The sequence below is a fragment of the Xylaria bambusicola genome (genome assembly GCF_022495145.1).
Source record: "Xylaria bambusicola strain CBS 139988 unplaced genomic scaffold F5B22scaffold_16, whole genome shotgun sequence".
NCBI lineage: Eukaryota > Fungi > Ascomycota > Sordariomycetes > Xylariales > Xylariaceae > Xylaria > Xylaria bambusicola.
Genome location: NW_025953569.1, coordinates 277809 through 295568, shown reverse-complemented (window position 1 = coordinate 295568; position 17760 = coordinate 277809). Strand labels below are relative to the sequence as shown.

Genomic DNA, 17760 nt, shown 5'->3' with positions numbered 1-17760 from the left:
TTTTACCACCAACTAAGACCTAGCAAGCTACTTTATTGATAAATAACTAGTTGGCTGGCGTTAAAGGGGGGCATATCATTTACTTAAAGAATAAGACAGCAAGAGAGAGAGCGGATGGAAGTTGATTTGAACTACCGAATAGCGAGTGTCTGTTACGGATGAAATCAAATGAAAAATAGTAAAAGCAGAAGGCTAAAAGAGTGTAAACACAGAATGTAATCATATGCTTGTCCGTCCAGCCCACTCACACCGTGTCAATATCCCTCTTTCGATCCAAGCCCCTGATCCGTACCCTAATTCAGCAAACAAGCACCACTCTCAGGTCCTCCTGGGAAGTAACATTGGTAACACGGAGTAGGCCTATATCTTGCACATTGACCGAAAGTGAGACAAGGTGAGCCGATGCATTGTTGTCTCTCATCAAGAAGATGCAGTGGAACCTGAGCATGCGAATGGGACGTCCGTGGCACAAGATGGCGCAAGGGGTAAGGTGAATCAGGGGGGTTGAGAAGCTTTTCTTTGTCCAAAACTTGGCGTCCATCAGTGTACGGTGCTTTAGCTAAATTGCTAACCGCTGCAGGAATTTCCTTGCCCATGTTCTGCCACTGACGAAGTTGGATTTCAGCAAACTCTTTTAGTTGAGTTGGATCGAGCTGTCGTGTTGAGCCCAATGAGTCAGCTAAATGCAACGTGATTATGCCCCCCCTCCAATGGTAATTCAAAACACTTGAATGGAATGAGAAGTGGCTGAGATGACTTACCTGATGGAAATCGATCACCGTACCATTGGAGGAGAAGCTTCGCATGACACCATCTGGGCTTACCATTAAAGCTCCGTCCTCATCGGTTTCCAAAGTGTGCGATATAGTCCGAACTGAACCTGGGACATAACGATCCAGCGAGGCTGTGGTAGAGAGATTCAGATAGGCATGGGTAGCCTAAGGAATCAATTAGTACACTTTAGTCATAGCAAGAGCTGTAAGTACTGACCAGTGGTGCGAGGATCGAAATAATCAGGAACGTGAAATGCATGATGGAGGTTCTAAGGTGTGCAATAACTTAGATGTGTTTAAGGGTCGCCAGTCAGTGTAGATAGTTGTAGACTTGACCGTCTAAGCAAGTCAATTCTTATAGAGTCTAGTGGCGGACGGACAAGTTTACCTAAAAGCAACCGGAAGGTCGGCGTGAAAGACAGCGTAGAATTTTACTTGGACGTAATAATATATTAATTTCAGACTCTCAATTTTATGAATAATGCTCGCTGTCACAGCTCAGTGGTAAGGTTGATCACTGCCTTTCATGATATCATGAAACGGATTTGTTTCCGTGCCGCCTACGCCTCCTAACAACACCCATTGCCTGCTAATCTAAGTCCAAGTTTTGCGTTATTTTACAATGGCTAATATAAAATACATTTAGTTATACCACAACTGTACCGCAACCAAAAAATATTCAAGTAGGATGGGAAATAGTTGTATCGGGCAACATAAATGAAGAACCCTCTGTAAAATAGAATACAAGCAACGTAAATATTGTATCACCGAGTAAAATGAATGTAAGTCTTCAGCTATCATTACCATCGACGACTACAATGGCACCTAATCCTTGCTTACCAACAATCTCTAGTGGTGCTGTGATGCTTAATGCGCGGGGATCGGTATGATGCCTTGTTATACCACAAATTCAGATCCTCCAAGTTAAAAATAAGACTTTTCGCAGCTGATTTTGTGATAGCACAGCAAACCTGACGCGTGTCCATCTCGGAAGATCATGCGATCAACTTACTACGACAAAATATCAGAGCCTCGAAACTAACAATAACATTGGTATGCTTTGATAAGACTAATGTCTAAGGGGCTAGAGTACTATCTATATAAGGCAGTGTTTCCTCTACAGCGGTCAACCAAAACCCCATCACCATCATCGTCATCACCTCCGCCACCACTTTCATAATCACAAACACCAGTCAAGCCTTCGTTTTATTTGACAGACCAGAAATTACAGACTTGTGCACCCTATTTAGCATTCAGCACGCATTTCATCCCCAAAATGTACCCATCTACTCTCATCTCTCTTTTCGCAGCGACTCTTGCCTCCGGGATGACATTGATTCCCGAAGTCCTCGGACGTGCCGTTCCCAGCACAACTCCTGTTATCGACACATGCTGGAGCACAGGCGAAAACTGGGGGGCCGACTCGGGGCTGGCCAAGAATTACGCTGCGCAGGCATGCAACAACGCGTTCGTCGGGACCAGCGGCTCACGAACATGGCAGCCCGGTGACGAGATCCAGCAATGCTACAATCTGGACAGTACCAAGAAGGCCGACTTCACCATCATAAATGAGAACAGCGCTCCCGCTACCCTTACTAGCGGCGATTGCTACACCTATCTCACCAAGCAGATCAGCGGCTGTGGACAGGGAGGCTACCAGGAACATGCTGGCTTCGAGTTCAAGTGAGTATTCAATCTATTCCCATTTTCCATATGTCGGTATGCAATTGCTCACAGCTGGTCAGGGCGGACCCCAACTCCGGCCAGTGCGCGACCAACTGAGGTTCGCAAAGCTTGCTTGAACAACATAGTTTACGGGCTTTAGCAACTACCTATAAAGGTCTTAACTTGAAATGACGGAAATTTTTCAGGGGTGCGGTTGCGCAAACTGGTTGACAGATTGATCACACTCTTTTACAATGCCCGGGCAGTTTTGAGATTATCGTGTATTTCCTAAAACACTTCCCCTTTTAAATAGGCACTCGCTTCGTATTTATAAATTCCATCGCGATAAAGTTCACCTAAGCCTAGGCCTCTCTTTCGCTATGCTTCAAAGTTAATTCAAGTTACGGAATAGAGCACCATCAGGTATGGTTGCAATAGTAGAGGCACATCTTCCGCCCTCAGCGGACCGACTACAGGATCAGCTAGTCCGGCCTAGTCACGGCATCGTGAAGAGTAAGAGGGGCAGCATGACTCGGCGGCTCAGCGGCTCCGTTTCCCTCAATACGGTGCACCGGTGGAGTCAATGTGCCGAGTGTGCCTAGGGCAAAACAGAGCATCAGCGGCTACGGGGTGGGGTGTAAAACCGACGGGGCCGCCGCACCGCCACGATCAGTCAGCACGGGCTCCCGTACCGAGTTCCTAATATTGCAGTTCTTGACAACAGCTTCTACTGCCTTCCTCAGTCCTGGGAAGTCGTATTTTTCTTGCAGTCTCCTTACTGTCTTGGTTGTTCCTTGGTATCCATGTAATGGATGTTCGTAAAATTCTGTAATCAACTTATCGCATAAGGCTTAGGGTAAACAGATCCTCTATCGATACATCAGCTTATCTATCGTAGACCCCTTTTATTTCTATAGTTCTACAAGTTCTTCCTAATTGTAGAACTGCTATAATTGTTAAATCTATTCCTTTAAATGATCCTTAAAGATAGCTTAGATCTATAGGCTTCGGTCCTCCTATAAATGTAACATTTAAATGTTTTATTTTAGAACCGGCAAGTTCCTTCCAGTCTACCATTGTTTTACTACCTAACACGCTTTCCGAAGATTGCGGGGCAGGGTTTATGTCTGTAGGGCACTAGAGGTTAGGAATAGCCGAACATTCTTCTGATCCTAAAAGCTTATTCTAACTTCGTATTGGGTAGTTCACGCACACGCCCGACGTTCTACCCTATTTTCAAACCAGTATTACCAATTGACAATATCATCGAAAAACCCAAAGTCGTCTGTTTCCTGACATTTAGTACTGGCCTCATAACTGGGGACGACTTTTTGTAGAGGGACTTGCGCTCGTCTATGAAGCCCCTCGTGTCCACTCTTCGGGAGACGTCCGCGCGTTGTTCTATCCCTTTTCCAGAACACTTCCGACCATTGAGTGACCGTTTCCTCAATCCGCAAGCTACGCAGCCATTCGATGCCAACACTAGATCTTAACCACGCCGCCTCTGCTTGGCATTTCTGGGTCGGTTTCGCTGTTGAGAGTAGATTCGCAAGTTTGGGGAATTCAGGATGCAACCGGAACTTCCGCAGCCACTCAACAGGACCTTCACTCCTGGTAAGCTCGGGTTCCTCGATCATGGCCCAGATGCCATCACGTGGGGGCTCCCGGTAGTATTGAGAACTATGCAGCACCCCGGCACCCCCACACGCCTTTTTTGCGAATGCTAGTGACATGTTTTCGAAGAAAGTCTGCCGCTGCACAGGATCACGATGGATGCATCGCATGGGGTTTGAAATGATATTCTCGTGATCGTATAGCTCGCGTGGCCATACGTCCCAGATCGTGACTTTGTTCAAGCTCGGGGCGACAGTCCGGGCCGCTCTCGACATGTCGCGGGAGTAGAACATCGCGGTGCCGCACAGTGGCCCTTCAAATCCCGGCTTCGTCTGGTCGAGAAACCACTAAATCAATCATATTAGAGACTGCGTAACAATAATATTAGATAGGGAGTCTTCACTTCTATGGTATACATGTCCACGGGGCTACATTCCCTCTCCACCACCGGAGTGTGAGTAAGTGGCGTTTGGCCGGGTCCTGCTTTCGTACGACTGCTATAAGCCACCACGGATAGCATTAGCAAGCTTGCTAGACCCATGAACTTAAGCGGGATAACCAGGCTTTTTGAAATTAACATCTTGGTTTTCCAAGGCCTTTAGGGCGTGTTGTTACATCAGTGCTGGTATAGAAGTCTCAAATATGACTTCTCGCCAAGCATGTGGAAGACTGCAGCAGGTAAGATTGTGAGCTTTAAATTGGGTGGTTTCAGCAACGACGAATTTCAATTTAAAAAAAAAATCTACGATTGAAAGGCGCAGCTGTAGCTCTGACCACCTCTTAGGATGAGATCCTGAGACAATCAGGAAGTGATCCTTCGGTGCCAAGCCTTATTCCGGCTCCGGTAAGAAGAGTCGCCACCGTCGAAAGATGCCGATCCTGGAAAACGCACACCATTATAGTCGCGTTAACATCTGAACACTTTCGTAGGAAAGAGTCCCGGACTAAAAGATGTTAGCTAGCATTGAGAAACTTGTTCGATGTTGTTATATGTCGGGTGCAGAAGCTCCTATAGTATAAAATAAGCGCTGAAGAAACACATGCTCGCAGTCATTCTTCTATGCCAAACCTTCCTCAGAGCCTTCCCGCCCCCACCGCCAAGAAATTACAAGAGTCTGCGTATCTACAGATCTACATGTGTCATCTTCTCACTGCAACATCGCATTGGGAATGATTGGACTATTACGAAGACTCCCCAGTTTAACGTTGTACTTTCTGACAGAAGTGACATCCAAGCATGGCGCGGTACGTTTCGGGTCGCTCCCGAGGTCACTGGGTATTGGAATATCTTCAATGTTATCAGCTATCATCTACTATCATGTGGCTGTGTCTTGCAATGTCTTCATGCACGTCATCGCACATTAGTCCTGCCTAGGTACGTACGGAATACACTCTCGATGTGTTCTAAGCCACTCTTCTATTTGCGGCTCACCTGCAGAGGCCGTAGATTCTCCCTCGAGAAGCCGTATCCACATCTGTACTTCTATTTCTATCTACCTAGCCTACTTAACAACGAATCTAGAGTCACCTTTGGTGCCCAGCGGCTGCGCCGCAAGAACCACAACTTCCATCTCTTTGTAAATTGTTTAACTTCTAGGGGTATGCGCTCTACAACAGCCCCCTCTCCAGAAAGAAAGTGAATAAATTTCCATCTTGGTCCGCCGCTCGCGCCCTTTGGGGCTTATGAGGCTCCTGTTACTAAGTACCAGTATATGATGGCTGTCTTTTGGTACTTAGGCAGTGCCTAATTGGGTAAAGTAATGGCCTCTCCAGCGAGTTTCTACGGTCTCTGCAGGTGGGCCGTTCTCTGGCCGTTCTATTTGCTGACGCTGCCAGTCTAGGAATACCTACTTCATAGGGGCTAGTGGCGACGGCGCTCCAAGCCATTAATTGGGGGCCAAATTTTGCGTCTAAGACAGCGTACAAGGGGCTCAGTGTGACGATCTCGCAAAATCGGTAATGGATTCGGAAGTCATCACCGCTGTAGGTGATTCAGGCGGATGTCTTTGATAATGGCGATTGATCCGAGATTGAGGAGTGGCAGGTGCCTCCTGGCAGTCAGAATACTGGCTGGGATATTCTTGGCAGCGTTGAAGTGTCATGTATTCAGGGTCGAATAGCATCTTCTCCTGCTATTCCACAGTAGACCTACGCTCGTTGCCTCCATTCCAATTGGGCAAGGCCGTATGGCAGCATAGGCACTACGATGTAGGTACCCCAAAAGCCCCCCCAATGTGAAGCAGATGCGCGACGGCCGAGTAGAGCTGCCTCTGATAGCGACATAGAGTCGGGGTGAAACCAAAAAGTTAGCTATGTGGAATTGCTCCTAGTGTCATGTTATTGCATATATTTTACGACTAGTTGGGGCCAATGAGTATTAAACAAATATCGCGGCACATCGGCATACCTCAAATAGGGAAGATGAAGAAGCTGGATAAGTCGGGGAGAGAATTCAATTAACTGGCGGAACCTTATACCATGAACAATGAAACTTGCCAAGACAATGAGGAATATATCTAATGTAGCTTGATACACTCAGAGGACTACCTTGTCGGTGCAACATTTTAGTGAACACTTTGTTCGACAAGAGATGGCGGAGGCTTCCGAGGTGGGAATGTCGATTCCCACACTCAGAAACTTGGCGAGGGTGGCATCCTGGTTCTTGCCAGCCAGTATCGCCAGGCCTAAAGGCCGCCCATTGAACTCGAGATACGAGAGAAGCATCCCAGCGATCGGATATCCTATCTTCCAGGTCAGAGTCCCTTTGGCTTGAGGTGTACATCAATTGAAAGCGAATGAAAAAACTGCAATGGGTCTCCTTACCGCTCCCAGCTGCCAGGGTCGTAATAAAACTATCTGCTGGTCCTACGATCACGTCCACACCATAGTGCTGAAGGATAAAGTCCACCCCTTCGTCCCTACACACCTTTCTTACATGCCCAAGATTCTTTTGGTAGTCGGCCTCAGCCAACTAAAGCTCATCAACTTAGATTATTATATCTTGCCTCGGATGATCTGTACCCTGTAAGCAACTATACTCGGAACTAGTTCCGAAAAACTTACGGTCTGGGAGCTCTTCATTCGGACACTGATTGTTGAAATTGATAACGTCTCGAATGCTCCGGGTGCTGCTTTTCTCTAAGTCTTTGAGATATGCAGTAAGATCTACTTTCATGCTAGCTTCTAGTATCCTGTTAGTGAGGTGCTGTATCAGATAGCTATGAAACATACTGGTAACTAGAACCCTGCTATCGTTCCCATCAAGGTCTAGCTTCTCGATGGTAGGGAGCGGAACGTTAGGAATAAACTTCTTAACCTTCGACTTAATACTTTTATAATTTAATTATAACTATATATAGAATTATACTCTATAGCTAATTTTAAAGTTTAATAGCTATAGCTATTCTTTTTAATTAGTTATTATTAATTGTTTGTTTTGGAGTTTTATATATAAACACCGTACAATGCAGCCGGCCCGCGATGAGGTGGCCCGTGAGGCGGGGGGTTAGCTTACGCCGATGGCAAAACGGAGGCCCGACGGCTATAAGGTGGACCGCACCGCCACGACCCGTACGATAAGTCAGCATAGACTCTCGTACTGAGCTCCTCATATTGCATCATTGTTCCTGATATCACTAAGGCTATTCGGAGATTAAAACTCATATATAAGGATGAATTATTCTTTGAGTAGATCGTTCACTTGTCAAGTTTTGAGGATCCTGTAGACAGTTCTTATCCCTTACCACACGAGCTTCGCCATCACCTATCTTCTACCCAATCACTCACTCGCTATCCATCTACCCATGTGCCACTGGTTTTGGAAGCCATAGGCTAGGGCGCCGCTTGAGCTAACGAATATGATTACTCCCTTGAGCCTCTCTAGTCCACGGTTTCCAGACCTTCTCGAAACGCGGGTACTAGATATCATTGCGTCTAGTAGTTACGTAGTCTAAGCCTGTAATACGCAATCATTAAGTACCCAACCTTATCATGTGTCTTTCAATTGCAATAGGGTCACAAATACGGATGAGTATTGCGGGGGTCGGCTGGGTAAGGTAACCCAATGTGAATAACCCTCAGTATTCTCAATGTTTCAACTAGGCACTGGGATTGTAGGCTTTAACACTCATGGCAGAATATGTTAGATGCAGACAATATCGAAGCTTGGGTCCGTCTTAGCTACTGATTCCTGATGGTGCCTTACAAAGGCACACAATACATTTACCTATTTTGTTCAGCTACAGTGAGACGAGCATAGTCGTAAATAAACGACGTCCGCATGTAGGCCCCTACTGTAGGTTCAAGTCTCGCTACCGACCCATTTACAACAGCGTCAAGGGGCCTGCCCCCAATATGTCTACGCGACACCATTGGTTGATAATCCAGGGCTTGCGCATATTTGACCTGCCAAATGAAACAACAATGATAGCATAACTTTGGACTGCTAGATTCTTTGAATTCTCTCCGTTGGGCGCTAGGAGGGTTGTATTGGGGTTTGCGTATGGGATATATTTTCTCCTTTTACTCCCACATGCATATGATAGATCCCGAGAGTGAGAACATTTCAGAAGGCAACAGTCTGATAGCGTAAAAACTCCAATTCATTGGTCCTACGTGGAGCCTTACATCAATCTCACATAATGTGGAGAGACGTGGCTTTCGGTACTTGGAATTATGACCAGTCATAGTGTGTAATCTTTCCGTTCACGGGTGTAGCATGCATACAAATGCAAGTATCCGATGTAGCCAACTGCATTTGAGACCGGAGTCGCAGGAAGCCTTGGGGACTACGCTACCCAGTTCTCTTTCGTGATATAAGGCTGGAACCCCGCATTCATGAAGAAGATTCTCCTGCCTTTCTCACTTCCAGCCACACCCTAACTGATTGCCTGAAATAGCCGAAATACAGCTAAGAACCATTAACAACATCTTTCAACATGGGCGTTCCAGATTACGTCCTCGATCCTGATGGTGATGTAATAATCACTCTCCGCAACTTCGACGGGCCATTCCCTCCCCTGCCATTTGAGGAAGAGCTAAACCCCTGCGGAACCTCGGGAAATATAACCTGGTGGTCTAGTCTTGATGATGATGCACAGCTGTCTGCCAAACGGAAAAAGGACAAAAAGAAAAAGAGGCCTAGGCGGCTGAATGAAGAGAGAATTGTGGAAATCCAGCCTGTTGCACAAAATTCTTCGACTGTTCACGAAGTGCAGCCAGAACAGGATCCCGAACCGGATCCCGAGGTACCTGCTGCTGACGCGACAGAAGTGATCGAGGTAATTGATGCCACCAATGTCGCATTTCCGTTTCCAGAAGAAGTTGTTGAGAGTGAAAAGGAAGACTGCACACCACCTCCCGAACCGTGTGTACTTTTCCAAGTGTCCTCAGCTCATCTAAGACTTGGATCTCGCTACTTCAAGAACGCGTTAAACGGGCCTTTCAAGGAGTCACAGCCGGGCACTGATGGATTCCGACATATCGACGCGGAGGGTTTTGATACTTATGCGTTTTTGACAGTAATGAGGATACTTCATGGTCAGAACCGCGAAGTCCCTAGAAACGTCAAGTTGGAGATGCTAGCAAAGGTTGCTACAGTCGTCGACTACTACGAATGCGACGAAGTACTTGAACCATTCACTGAGATATGGTACCCTCAATTTGGGGGGTTACCAGCCCCTGAAACCGTTGATAAAAATCTCATCATGCTTCTTTTCGTTTCTTGGGTTTTTAAGTGGTCGGAAGTATTCAAGACCGCGACGAAGATAGCCCGAAACCAAAGTAAAGGACCACTGAGTACTATGGGCTTGCCCATACCAGACCGCATCATTTGTTAGTACAAATCTAGACCGCCTTGGCTGTTCTTTGCTGAAACTCCACTAGCTGTTATCGATCACCAGAGACGAGATACACTTCACGCTATCAGTAACGCGCTCAAGAGTCTGCTTGATCGCTTTCGTCAAGAACAGCCCCATTGTTCCGAAGCGTGCTCTTCAATGTCGCTCGGTTCTCTTGAGAGGCAATTGATGTATCAAAAGGGCCTTCAGTTCCATCCATCTTCAAGTAGATCTTTGGCAGGTTATAGCGTGGCATTTGCGATAAAAGCTGTTCAGGGACTCAAAACCCCCAGTTGGAGAGATGGGTCTTATCTTCATAGCTGCAGCTCCAGCCTTGAGTCACTTTTGAAAGGGCTGATGGTTAACATCAAAGAATACGAAGGCTTTGACTTGGAGTATTTCGAGTATGGAGGCAAAAAGAGACAGCCATTTACGTTCAGGTCACCGCTAGATTCTACACCAAGTAACTCAGCAACACATCCGGGCTCTATCATGGTATGGTGATGGGGGTGCTCGGCGGCTGGGGATTAGCCATGATATAATTTTTCCTTATGCATCAATGCTCAACGACGGGTTTCACATCCTCAATTAGGTAGAATGAGAAATAAGAACTAAAATTGAAGGATTTTCAGGTTTATTGGCATTGGAAGCCTTCATCTTCCACAGCCGCGTCCAATACCCTATCGTACATTGTCTTTACATCATCATCTTCCCAGGTACTGCCATCGTACTCGTGAGCCCATGTCGCCTTCTTATGTGAGTGAGATTATCCCTGTAGTCGTCCTTTGTTAAATCTGCGTGCAGTTTAGGTACGGTTCTCCACTAAACTACACCTTGCCCTGACAATCCTTCATAACCTTTAGATATCTAGCCTAGGACCTACTTGCACCTACCTTTACCTTTGCACCTGTTGCCTTTAATCAATACTTTAACCATCTATAATTCCATACGCTTATAACTTGGCGCTTTTCTTACCTTGCTGTTCTTACAATTATTACGAAAAAATGGACCTATCTGGAGTCATATGTTATATGTAAGCCAATTGAATTTGGATGGAATTACCCTACTAATTTAGTTGTATGTAGTATAGCAAATACGTTGGCAGATAACCGGCAAGTAGTTATAGACTGATAACTGTACAAATAACCTTGCTCTTTTACATGCCTGACCATTGAACTATCTCCACTCCCTCGGGGTAACTTCTGCCCTAGTGCTTCCTTGCCCCTGACACAATGACTCCTATCACTGTGGAAACCGGGCTTGTCACCTCACGATAGAACTCACGTCATCTTGCTCGTCCAAGTCGCTTTAGGAATCCTTGGCTTAATCCTTACCCATATGTGACAATTTCAGGCAGATCAACTCCACAACTGACTGACTCACACGGCCAGCAACACCCGGATATATGAAGATGCTAGCTGGCTCGTCGTGAAAAGGTCATGAGACTACTTTCAATCAAATTGAGATGTAAATGTGATATCAATACCTTTCATTTCTAGTTCACTCTTTTGCGATGTCTACCCCACAGTCCACCGGCACCTCGTACACCCACGAGCCAGCATGGGATTCCGGCCATCTCAAAGTCGGATCCATTCACGAGATCTACTATGAACAGTACGGCAAGAAAGACGGGCTTCCTGGTAAGACGAGTTCTCCGAATGATTAATTGTTTCGCATCCTGATACCATTCACAGTGATCTTTCTTCACGGAGGGCCCGGTGCCAACACATCGCCGCAGAACGCCAACTATTTTAACCCTGCAGTCTACAGAGTGGTTCTGCTGGACCAGCGCGGCGTAGGTAAATCACGTCCGAAAAACGAGCTGAAGGAGAACACGACGCAGCACCTCTCCGACGACATCGAGCGACTGCGCGAGCACCTCGGCATCGCGAAATGGCACATGGTGTTCGGCGGGTCGTGGGGCAGCACGCTAGGCCTGTTCTATGCGCAAGCACACCCGGACAAGGTCGGATCCCTCGTGATCCGCGGCGTTTTCTTAGCGACTAGGGCCGAACTCTACGGGCCCGGAGCAGGCGACGCCGCAGCCATGTTCTTCCCGCAAGAGCGCGAGGCCTTCCTCTCCTTCCTCCCCGAGAACGAACGAGCAGACCCTGCTAAGGCGTACTACGATCGGATTATCTCGCCCGATCCTGCAATCTCTCGCCCGGCGGCGGTCGCGTGGAGTCGTTGGGATATGACGACGGGGACATTGAAGCCTAATACAGAGTCTATAGGGATGCTGGATGATCCTGAGTGGTGCTATACGCACTCGCTTTTCGAGAATCATTACCTCTTTCAAAATGGGGCTTTCATAGAGGACGGGCAGCTCTTGTTCCCTGAGAATATGGCGAAGATCAAGGATATCCCAGGTGAGTGGTCTTCCGGATATGTAGAACCTGCGCGAAGTCAACTGATGTCCTGAATAGGGGCTATTGTCCAGGGGCGCTATGATGTGCTCTGCCCGCCAGTGACTGCTTGGAAAGTGCACAAGGCGTGGCCTAGGTCTTCAATACACTTTGTTTCTGATGCCGGGCATGCTGCTTCTGTGAGTATAGCTATCACGCACGTGTACTATAGAACCTCGCTGACTTCTCTAGGAACCTGGGACGGCCGCAAAACTCACGCAAGTGTGTGACGAATTGGCGAACCTATGAAGTATGAATCACTTGTATTCAAGGCTGGAATCTTAGCAAAAGAAACTATGTCGGTTGTCGATTTAGGAATTTATTTAAGGGTGATAGGAAATGGGTCAGACTGAAACTCTTGCAGTAATTACACCAGGACTACATTCACTACATATAAGGCAAGATGTTTGCATTTTAATCTTTGTCACGATATCCTCGGTCAGGAAGTCGGTAGATAGCCACATCCGTTAGGATCAGACGGAATTCTATTCAGCATCTTGGAACTTTTTGAGATTGCATATCAAGATAAAGCGAAGTGTAGCCTAATACTTCCTTTCGTATTGCGATGTGACTCCAACTGTGTGAAGCATTGATGTCAAGATAGTACCACCAAGTGAGCTGATTACATTGCCAACCTCGCTTCCGTAGTCTTGAAGAATCGAGGAACAATAGGATCGATTTCTTCAAAGGGCAGATCATGCCGCACCATCTGCGCAACCCCTTTTCCAAGCAAGAAGCTCATCGTCATACCGCCACCATTAAACCCTGCTATAATCCACTGCCCCTTTCTCCCCGGCACCTCGCCTCCGTGTGGGAATCCATCGGTCGTTGAGCCCATTACTAGGCAGATATGTGTCAGCATTGAAAATGGAAGAGTAAGTCGCGATAGGTCATGACGATGTGCAGGTAGACTTACTTCCAGTCCAAATCTTATCAACCTCCGTCCCACTGTCTTCCCACCCCCTGAAATTCCTCTGCATATACCCTTCGACACATTTTCCGCGAAATCAGCATCTATCAGCTGTCGCGAGCGCGTCCACGGCTGTCCCGCGTATTCACCCCACGCCTTCCGCAGCGCCGCGGCATCTTTCTCGTTAGCATACACGTCGTAGCTGCGACGCAGCTCAAACTCGCAGTCCAGGCCCTCGCGCTCGACGACGTCTTTGTACGCGTCGATGTGCGCGCCGACGAAGGCGGTCAAAATCTCTACTTCTTCGGTCTGATCTTTCTCGAGAAGTTCCAGAATCGATGTCGTCTTCACTTTTGCGTGGCCGCCATTTCGTCCCGTGGCGCCGGAGCACACCTGACGAGCCTCGAGGAGGAGGATAGAGGGAGGACTGCCCTCGCCTTGCGATAGATGGTATGCGACTGAGACGCCTGAGATACCGGCGCCGATGATGACCACGTCGGCTTGTGAGGGTAGGTCCTCGGTTGAATGGTGCGAGTCTAGAGGGTGGAGATCAGTCCGCCAATACGGAGTGGTGGGGTTGGGCACTGGTAGATAGGAGTTTGGGGCAACTTGATCAGTTGAGGAAGACATTGTGCCTTTCTGGTGCAAAAGTTCTTGGTGATGTATCTCATTTACGTCCGACTAGTCGCCATTTAAGTACATTAGCAATTGAATATCGACTCATAGACTTCGTAATCTGTCGATGAGCAGGGCGCGGGTGCCTAAAGGCGTTACATCATGCTTACGCGGCAGTCCTAGTCTTCATCAACACTTCTCAGGGAGGTTAATGAGCCCCAACTTCTTTGCATGTTAAGCCTTATCGTGACTCGCAAGCTCATGACGCGATACTCTACACGACCTGCTTCGGAGGATATACAATCTGCAGGATTACCCCTCTCTTTGGGACCCTTGTTGTGCAAGCGGGTTGGATACCGGAGCTAATGAACTACCTAGGGCTACTTAGTTGTGGCCCACCCCTTTTCCCAACGACTTACCCTAAAACACAACATGTTCTCATTCATCTAATTGCCTAACTTACAAGTAGCTTTCATTAGGATTACTGCTGCCTAAATTGCGTATGCTCCACATCCATTTACATGACAGCGTCCTTGCGCTGAGTCGAATCATGGATTCTCGACAACGGCAGCGGTCAACACCTATGACCTTTCAGTGAAAAGAATAGTTGGAATCAATCTATTGCTAAAAAGAAGTTAGTAGTTTTATATAATGATACATATTTTCTACACGTAATACAGCTAATCCCCAACACTCTAGATCTAAGGGCGCCAGAGGCGACCTAAAATGCAACCATTAGTCTACCTCTCACTTAATCTGGATCATATGGGATAATCTCACGTCGTTCAAAAGGATACCGTTTCTCTACCCTTCGAGGTGGCATGGGAGGATTTACAGGACCGGGCTGACCGTCATTGTATCTCCCGAGCCCGGCTCGGCGATATCTGGAGCGCAGGCCCCGACGCCCTGGCCTTCCGGCGCCGCCGCGGCCACCGTTGTCTGGAAGTTGATTGCCCATGGCTGTTTGTAGTGAACATGTTAGTTGATATTTTCAACCTCAGAACCGTATATCATAGGGAAAGGGAGTCATGATGATCAATAACTGGGGGTTTCATGAGAGCAGGGTGAGAAACGTACGTTTGAACGTGTGGTCCGGTAGCGGGTTGACGGGCGGGACACCGATAATCTCTGCAGGTTGCCGCTGCTGTTGTGGTGACATCTGCGACAGCCCTTGTGGTTGTTGGGTAGATTCGTTAGGAAGATTTGCCAGGATAGCCTCGACTTCATAATCACGATCAAGCGGGGCATCGTGAAGAACTTTCTGAAACCAGGTTAGAACCCGCTGGTCCGTCCAGCCGAAGTTGCCCTTATCCGTTATCCCCATCGCGCTGAGCTGTTCAAACGTGTATCTGTATTTGATTTCGTGCGCCTGCAGACGCATGACTACTTCGATGAGCTCCGGGTCGACGACGTCCCTCGCCTCTTGTAGGTGTGCGCCGTAGGTGTAGTATTCTTCGTGTGGCGGCTGGCAGCATTTAACTAAAGTTGGCGTGGGTGGTGATGCTGGGTAGCATAATGTGATGAGGGTTTCCATCACCTGTTTTTTTCCTATTAGCTCACTCTTTTAAAATGAAGGACGTTTATTCAATTAAGGAGCGATGTTTAGACAGATTATACTTACTAAGCCCACAGCCCAGAGATTCGTGTGCATGCCGTAGTTACCAGCAATGCGGTGTAGATGCACCTGGTCATCATCGGGGTCAATGTAGTCCCAATCCTCGCAGAATTGCTCCTAACAGATCATTAACTATGTTCCTTATTGGTAATTGAGAAGGAGACGAGGTACTTACGGGCGCGTAAAAGCCACGTTTGCCGTAGTATCTAAGTCTTTCATAATAACTACGCCGCGTGTTTAGCATTTCACTCCAGTTCTAAAGCGATTAGAACTTACAAGTTTTCTTTCCCATTCAAAACTTCAGTAGCTAACCCAAAGTCTCCAAGCTGCCGAAGTTAGTTGACCTGTCCTTCCGGCCTTGTCTAGGATGATTGTAATTCATTACCTTAAGAATTGGCGCGCATCGATGCTCAGCATTTGTGGCAATATCTCCAATGAAGACTTAGGACCTTATATCAGTAGTGTCCATTTGTACCTTATGGTGATCAAAACTTACTATTCCTAGGGTCAAAATCAAAATGGCAGATACGCCTTGGCTCAACATTATGCTCTGGAAGGGGGACATTCTCCGTGATAGGAGGAGGAAGAGTTTTGAATTGTTCAATACTGTCGGGTGGATAGGCTAGCCCAATACACATTCTGACCACTATATGTCCTGGGTTAACTTAGCTCTCGCGAGATTGCCGCCTCATAGTATAAATGAAATGGATAGGTCTCGGCACAGAAGACTCACGGCATAAAAGAAAACGCCAAAGGACTACGTTGGGGACAGTTTCCCCGTTTTGCCTCACTTTGGCTATAAATTGCGATAGATCCCCGTTCTCTAGCATTTCTGTTACAAAACAGTTGAGCCTCGGTTCTCCTGTTGCTACTCTCCGTTTCCTCCTGGATGATGAGTCTTCATTAGATTCGTCGGGTGATGACTCTGATCGTTGCTGTCTCTGGCCAGTTTGGGTATCCGTGGACTCGTCCGAATCCTCGCTATCAGTTTCAACCTCAACCTCATTTTCGAAACCGTTATATAGGAGCTGAACAATATGTTCGGCATTCTTATATTCCTATCTTCATATGTCAGATTTGGCTCATCAGCCAGAAGGCTGTGACTGGCTTTAATGATGATAACTTGCATTTACTGCTCAAAAGGGGAAGCGGTTAGCACATGGTTGAGTTCCACTTCTGTAAGAACAGGGGTTTGTTATGTAGAATGTGGACAGACTCACACATTTCTGTTTCCCTCTCTAAATTCTCTACATCGGCTGAGAATAGCATTTTCACAACGACAGATCTCCATTTCCCCCCACCGTCGTTATGCATTTCATCAAACACTGCCGCCATCCCGTTACCACCCCACCCCAGAGTTCTGTCATACTGGAAAGTTTGAACCCTATCTTCAAAGTAATCTCGCATCATCCGAGACCGTCGCCAGGGGATTCTGTACTTGGATGGTACAAATGCTTCATTGGAGTACAAGTCGAGATTGTATCCCTTATCATTTACTTGGTACATATGGTAGTTTGGCTGTACGGGGGGAAAGAATACTGGTCCATCCGGCTCGCCGGACAGAGGTAATTCCACATGTGCGTCCTGGTGCTCGGGATTGCGTTCATCGAATGGTTTGCCCAGACGGTAGGTTCGAAACACATTATGCAACCGGATCCGGATTTTATCCTGCTGCTATAGTCTAATGCATGAGTACCGTTCCAGCCACAACGATAACTTCCCGGTGTGGGAAGCATTTTACGATTTAGGATACGGGCGAGAAGGGGGGAAGCCAGGAGGCCGCTTAGACATTACTTACCCGTTGAGATGGGATGAATGAATGCATCTTGATCCTACGGCCAATGCGATCAAAGCCAAAACAGTAATAGTGAGCAGCAAGGAGATAGCCAGTTCAGACTGCCAAGTTTAAAGCTAGCGGCACATGCTTCGGAATGGGAATCAAACCAAATATAGACTCAATACCTGTCCGAAGGCATTGGCATTGGTAGTACTTGGTTACGAATAGCCATAGAGGCTGAGACACAAAGAGAGATGCAGTGCCTTGGTTAAGCTATCAAAAGCTAAAGGGCTCGAGACAAACGTTGTAATGACAATGGCCCGCATCCGGGCAGTACTTATATGCTTGACTAAAGAGCTTCAATAGAAAGACTTTCGGTGTAATATCAGAAATTGCACGGCATAATCCAACAGTTACATATTGACAATGAATAGACCCCCTTTTTTTTTTTTTTTTTTTTTTTTTTTTTCCTTTTCTCAATCCTCTTCACTTAGGTCACGCTGAAAGTTCGAGCTACACCAGACGTAATTTATATCCATTCACCTATGT

General features: G+C 47.0%; 7 protein-coding genes across 7 annotated transcripts; 3 read left to right on the top strand and 4 right to left on the bottom strand.

Moving 5' to 3' along the window:
- Positions 1 to 293: 293 nt before the first annotated feature.
- On the bottom strand, positions 294 to 1032 carry F5B22DRAFT_645702 (uncharacterized protein; the record flags this gene model as incomplete). The annotated part of the gene is made up of 3 exons (XM_047978621.1): positions 294 to 653; positions 762 to 938; positions 991 to 1032. 3 exons carry the CDS (start codon positions 1030 to 1032, stop codon positions 294 to 296), a joined length of 579 nt encoding a protein of 192 aa, XP_047831623.1.
- Positions 1033 to 2049: 1017 nt separating this feature from the next.
- F5B22DRAFT_645701 (uncharacterized protein) lies at positions 2050 to 2555 on the top strand (the record flags this gene model as incomplete). Its single annotated transcript, XM_047978620.1, has 2 exons — positions 2050 to 2456; positions 2519 to 2555. The coding sequence occupies 2 exons, from the start codon at positions 2050 to 2052 to the stop codon at positions 2553 to 2555; spliced, it is 444 nt and encodes a 147-aa protein (XP_047831622.1).
- Positions 2556 to 3318: 763 nt separating this feature from the next.
- F5B22DRAFT_603269 (uncharacterized protein) lies at positions 3319 to 5065 on the bottom strand. Its single transcript, XM_047974731.1, has 2 exons — positions 4456 to 5065; positions 3319 to 4399 (listed from the first exon to the last, which is right to left on the bottom strand). The coding sequence occupies exons 1-2, from the start codon at positions 4630 to 4632 to the stop codon at positions 3686 to 3688; spliced, it is 891 nt and encodes a 296-aa protein (XP_047831621.1). The 5' UTR covers positions 4633 to 5065; the 3' UTR covers positions 3319 to 3685.
- A 3767-nt stretch (positions 5066 to 8832) lies between these two features.
- On the top strand, positions 8833 to 10590 carry F5B22DRAFT_603262 (uncharacterized protein). The gene is made up of 2 exons (XM_047974730.1): positions 8833 to 9884; positions 9936 to 10590. Exons 1-2 carry the CDS (start codon positions 8990 to 8992, stop codon positions 10391 to 10393), a joined length of 1353 nt encoding a protein of 450 aa, XP_047831620.1. The 5' UTR covers positions 8833 to 8989; the 3' UTR covers positions 10394 to 10590.
- A 639-nt stretch (positions 10591 to 11229) lies between these two features.
- Positions 11230 to 12786, top strand: F5B22DRAFT_603260 (proline iminopeptidase). The gene is made up of 4 exons (XM_047974729.1): positions 11230 to 11529; positions 11584 to 12258; positions 12316 to 12434; positions 12487 to 12786. Exons 1-4 carry the CDS (start codon positions 11403 to 11405, stop codon positions 12541 to 12543), a joined length of 978 nt encoding a protein of 325 aa, XP_047831619.1. The 5' UTR covers positions 11230 to 11402; the 3' UTR covers positions 12544 to 12786.
- Positions 12787 to 12916: 130 nt separating this feature from the next.
- Positions 12917 to 13834, bottom strand: F5B22DRAFT_645696 (FAD dependent oxidoreductase-domain-containing protein; the record flags this gene model as incomplete). The annotated part of the gene is made up of 2 exons (XM_047978619.1): positions 12917 to 13134; positions 13279 to 13834. 2 exons carry the CDS (start codon positions 13832 to 13834, stop codon positions 12917 to 12919), a joined length of 774 nt encoding a protein of 257 aa, XP_047831618.1.
- Positions 13835 to 14570: 736 nt separating this feature from the next.
- F5B22DRAFT_654763 (kinase-like domain-containing protein) lies at positions 14571 to 17259 on the bottom strand (the record flags this gene model as incomplete). Its single annotated transcript, XM_047979827.1, has 10 exons — positions 14571 to 14779; positions 14897 to 15356; positions 15441 to 15551; positions 15610 to 15658; positions 15711 to 15760; positions 15820 to 15875; positions 15931 to 16080; positions 16168 to 16492; positions 16686 to 17108; positions 17233 to 17259. 10 exons carry the CDS (start codon positions 17257 to 17259, stop codon positions 14571 to 14573), a joined length of 1860 nt encoding a protein of 619 aa, XP_047831617.1.
- Between the last annotated feature and the right edge of the window lie 501 nt (positions 17260 to 17760).

Bases quoted from the DNA above. Each gene is read 5' to 3' on its own strand.
- F5B22DRAFT_603260 (XM_047974729.1), top strand. From the start codon at position 11,403: ATGTCTACCCCACAGTCCACCGGCACCTCGTACACCCACGAGCCAGCA. The intron at 11,530-11,583 runs GTAAGACGAGTT...TACCATTCACAG, and splicing joins CAAGAAAGACGGGCTTCCTG to TGATCTTTCTTCACGGAGGG. The intron at 12,259-12,315 runs GTGAGTGGTCTT...TGTCCTGAATAG, and splicing joins GAAGATCAAGGATATCCCAG to GGGCTATTGTCCAGGGGCGC.
- F5B22DRAFT_603262 (XM_047974730.1), top strand. From the start codon at position 8,990: ATGGGCGTTCCAGATTACGTCCTCGATCCTGATGGTGATGTAATAATC. The intron at 9,885-9,935 runs GTTAGTACAAAT...AAACTCCACTAG, and splicing joins CATACCAGACCGCATCATTT to CTGTTATCGATCACCAGAGA.
- F5B22DRAFT_603269 (XM_047974731.1), bottom strand. From the start codon at position 4,632: ATGTTAATTTCAAAAAGCCTGGTTATCCCGCTTAAGTTCATGGGTCTA. The intron at 4,400-4,455 runs GTGAAGACTCCC...TGATTGATTTAG, and splicing joins TGGACATGTATACCATAGAA to TGGTTTCTCGACCAGACGAA.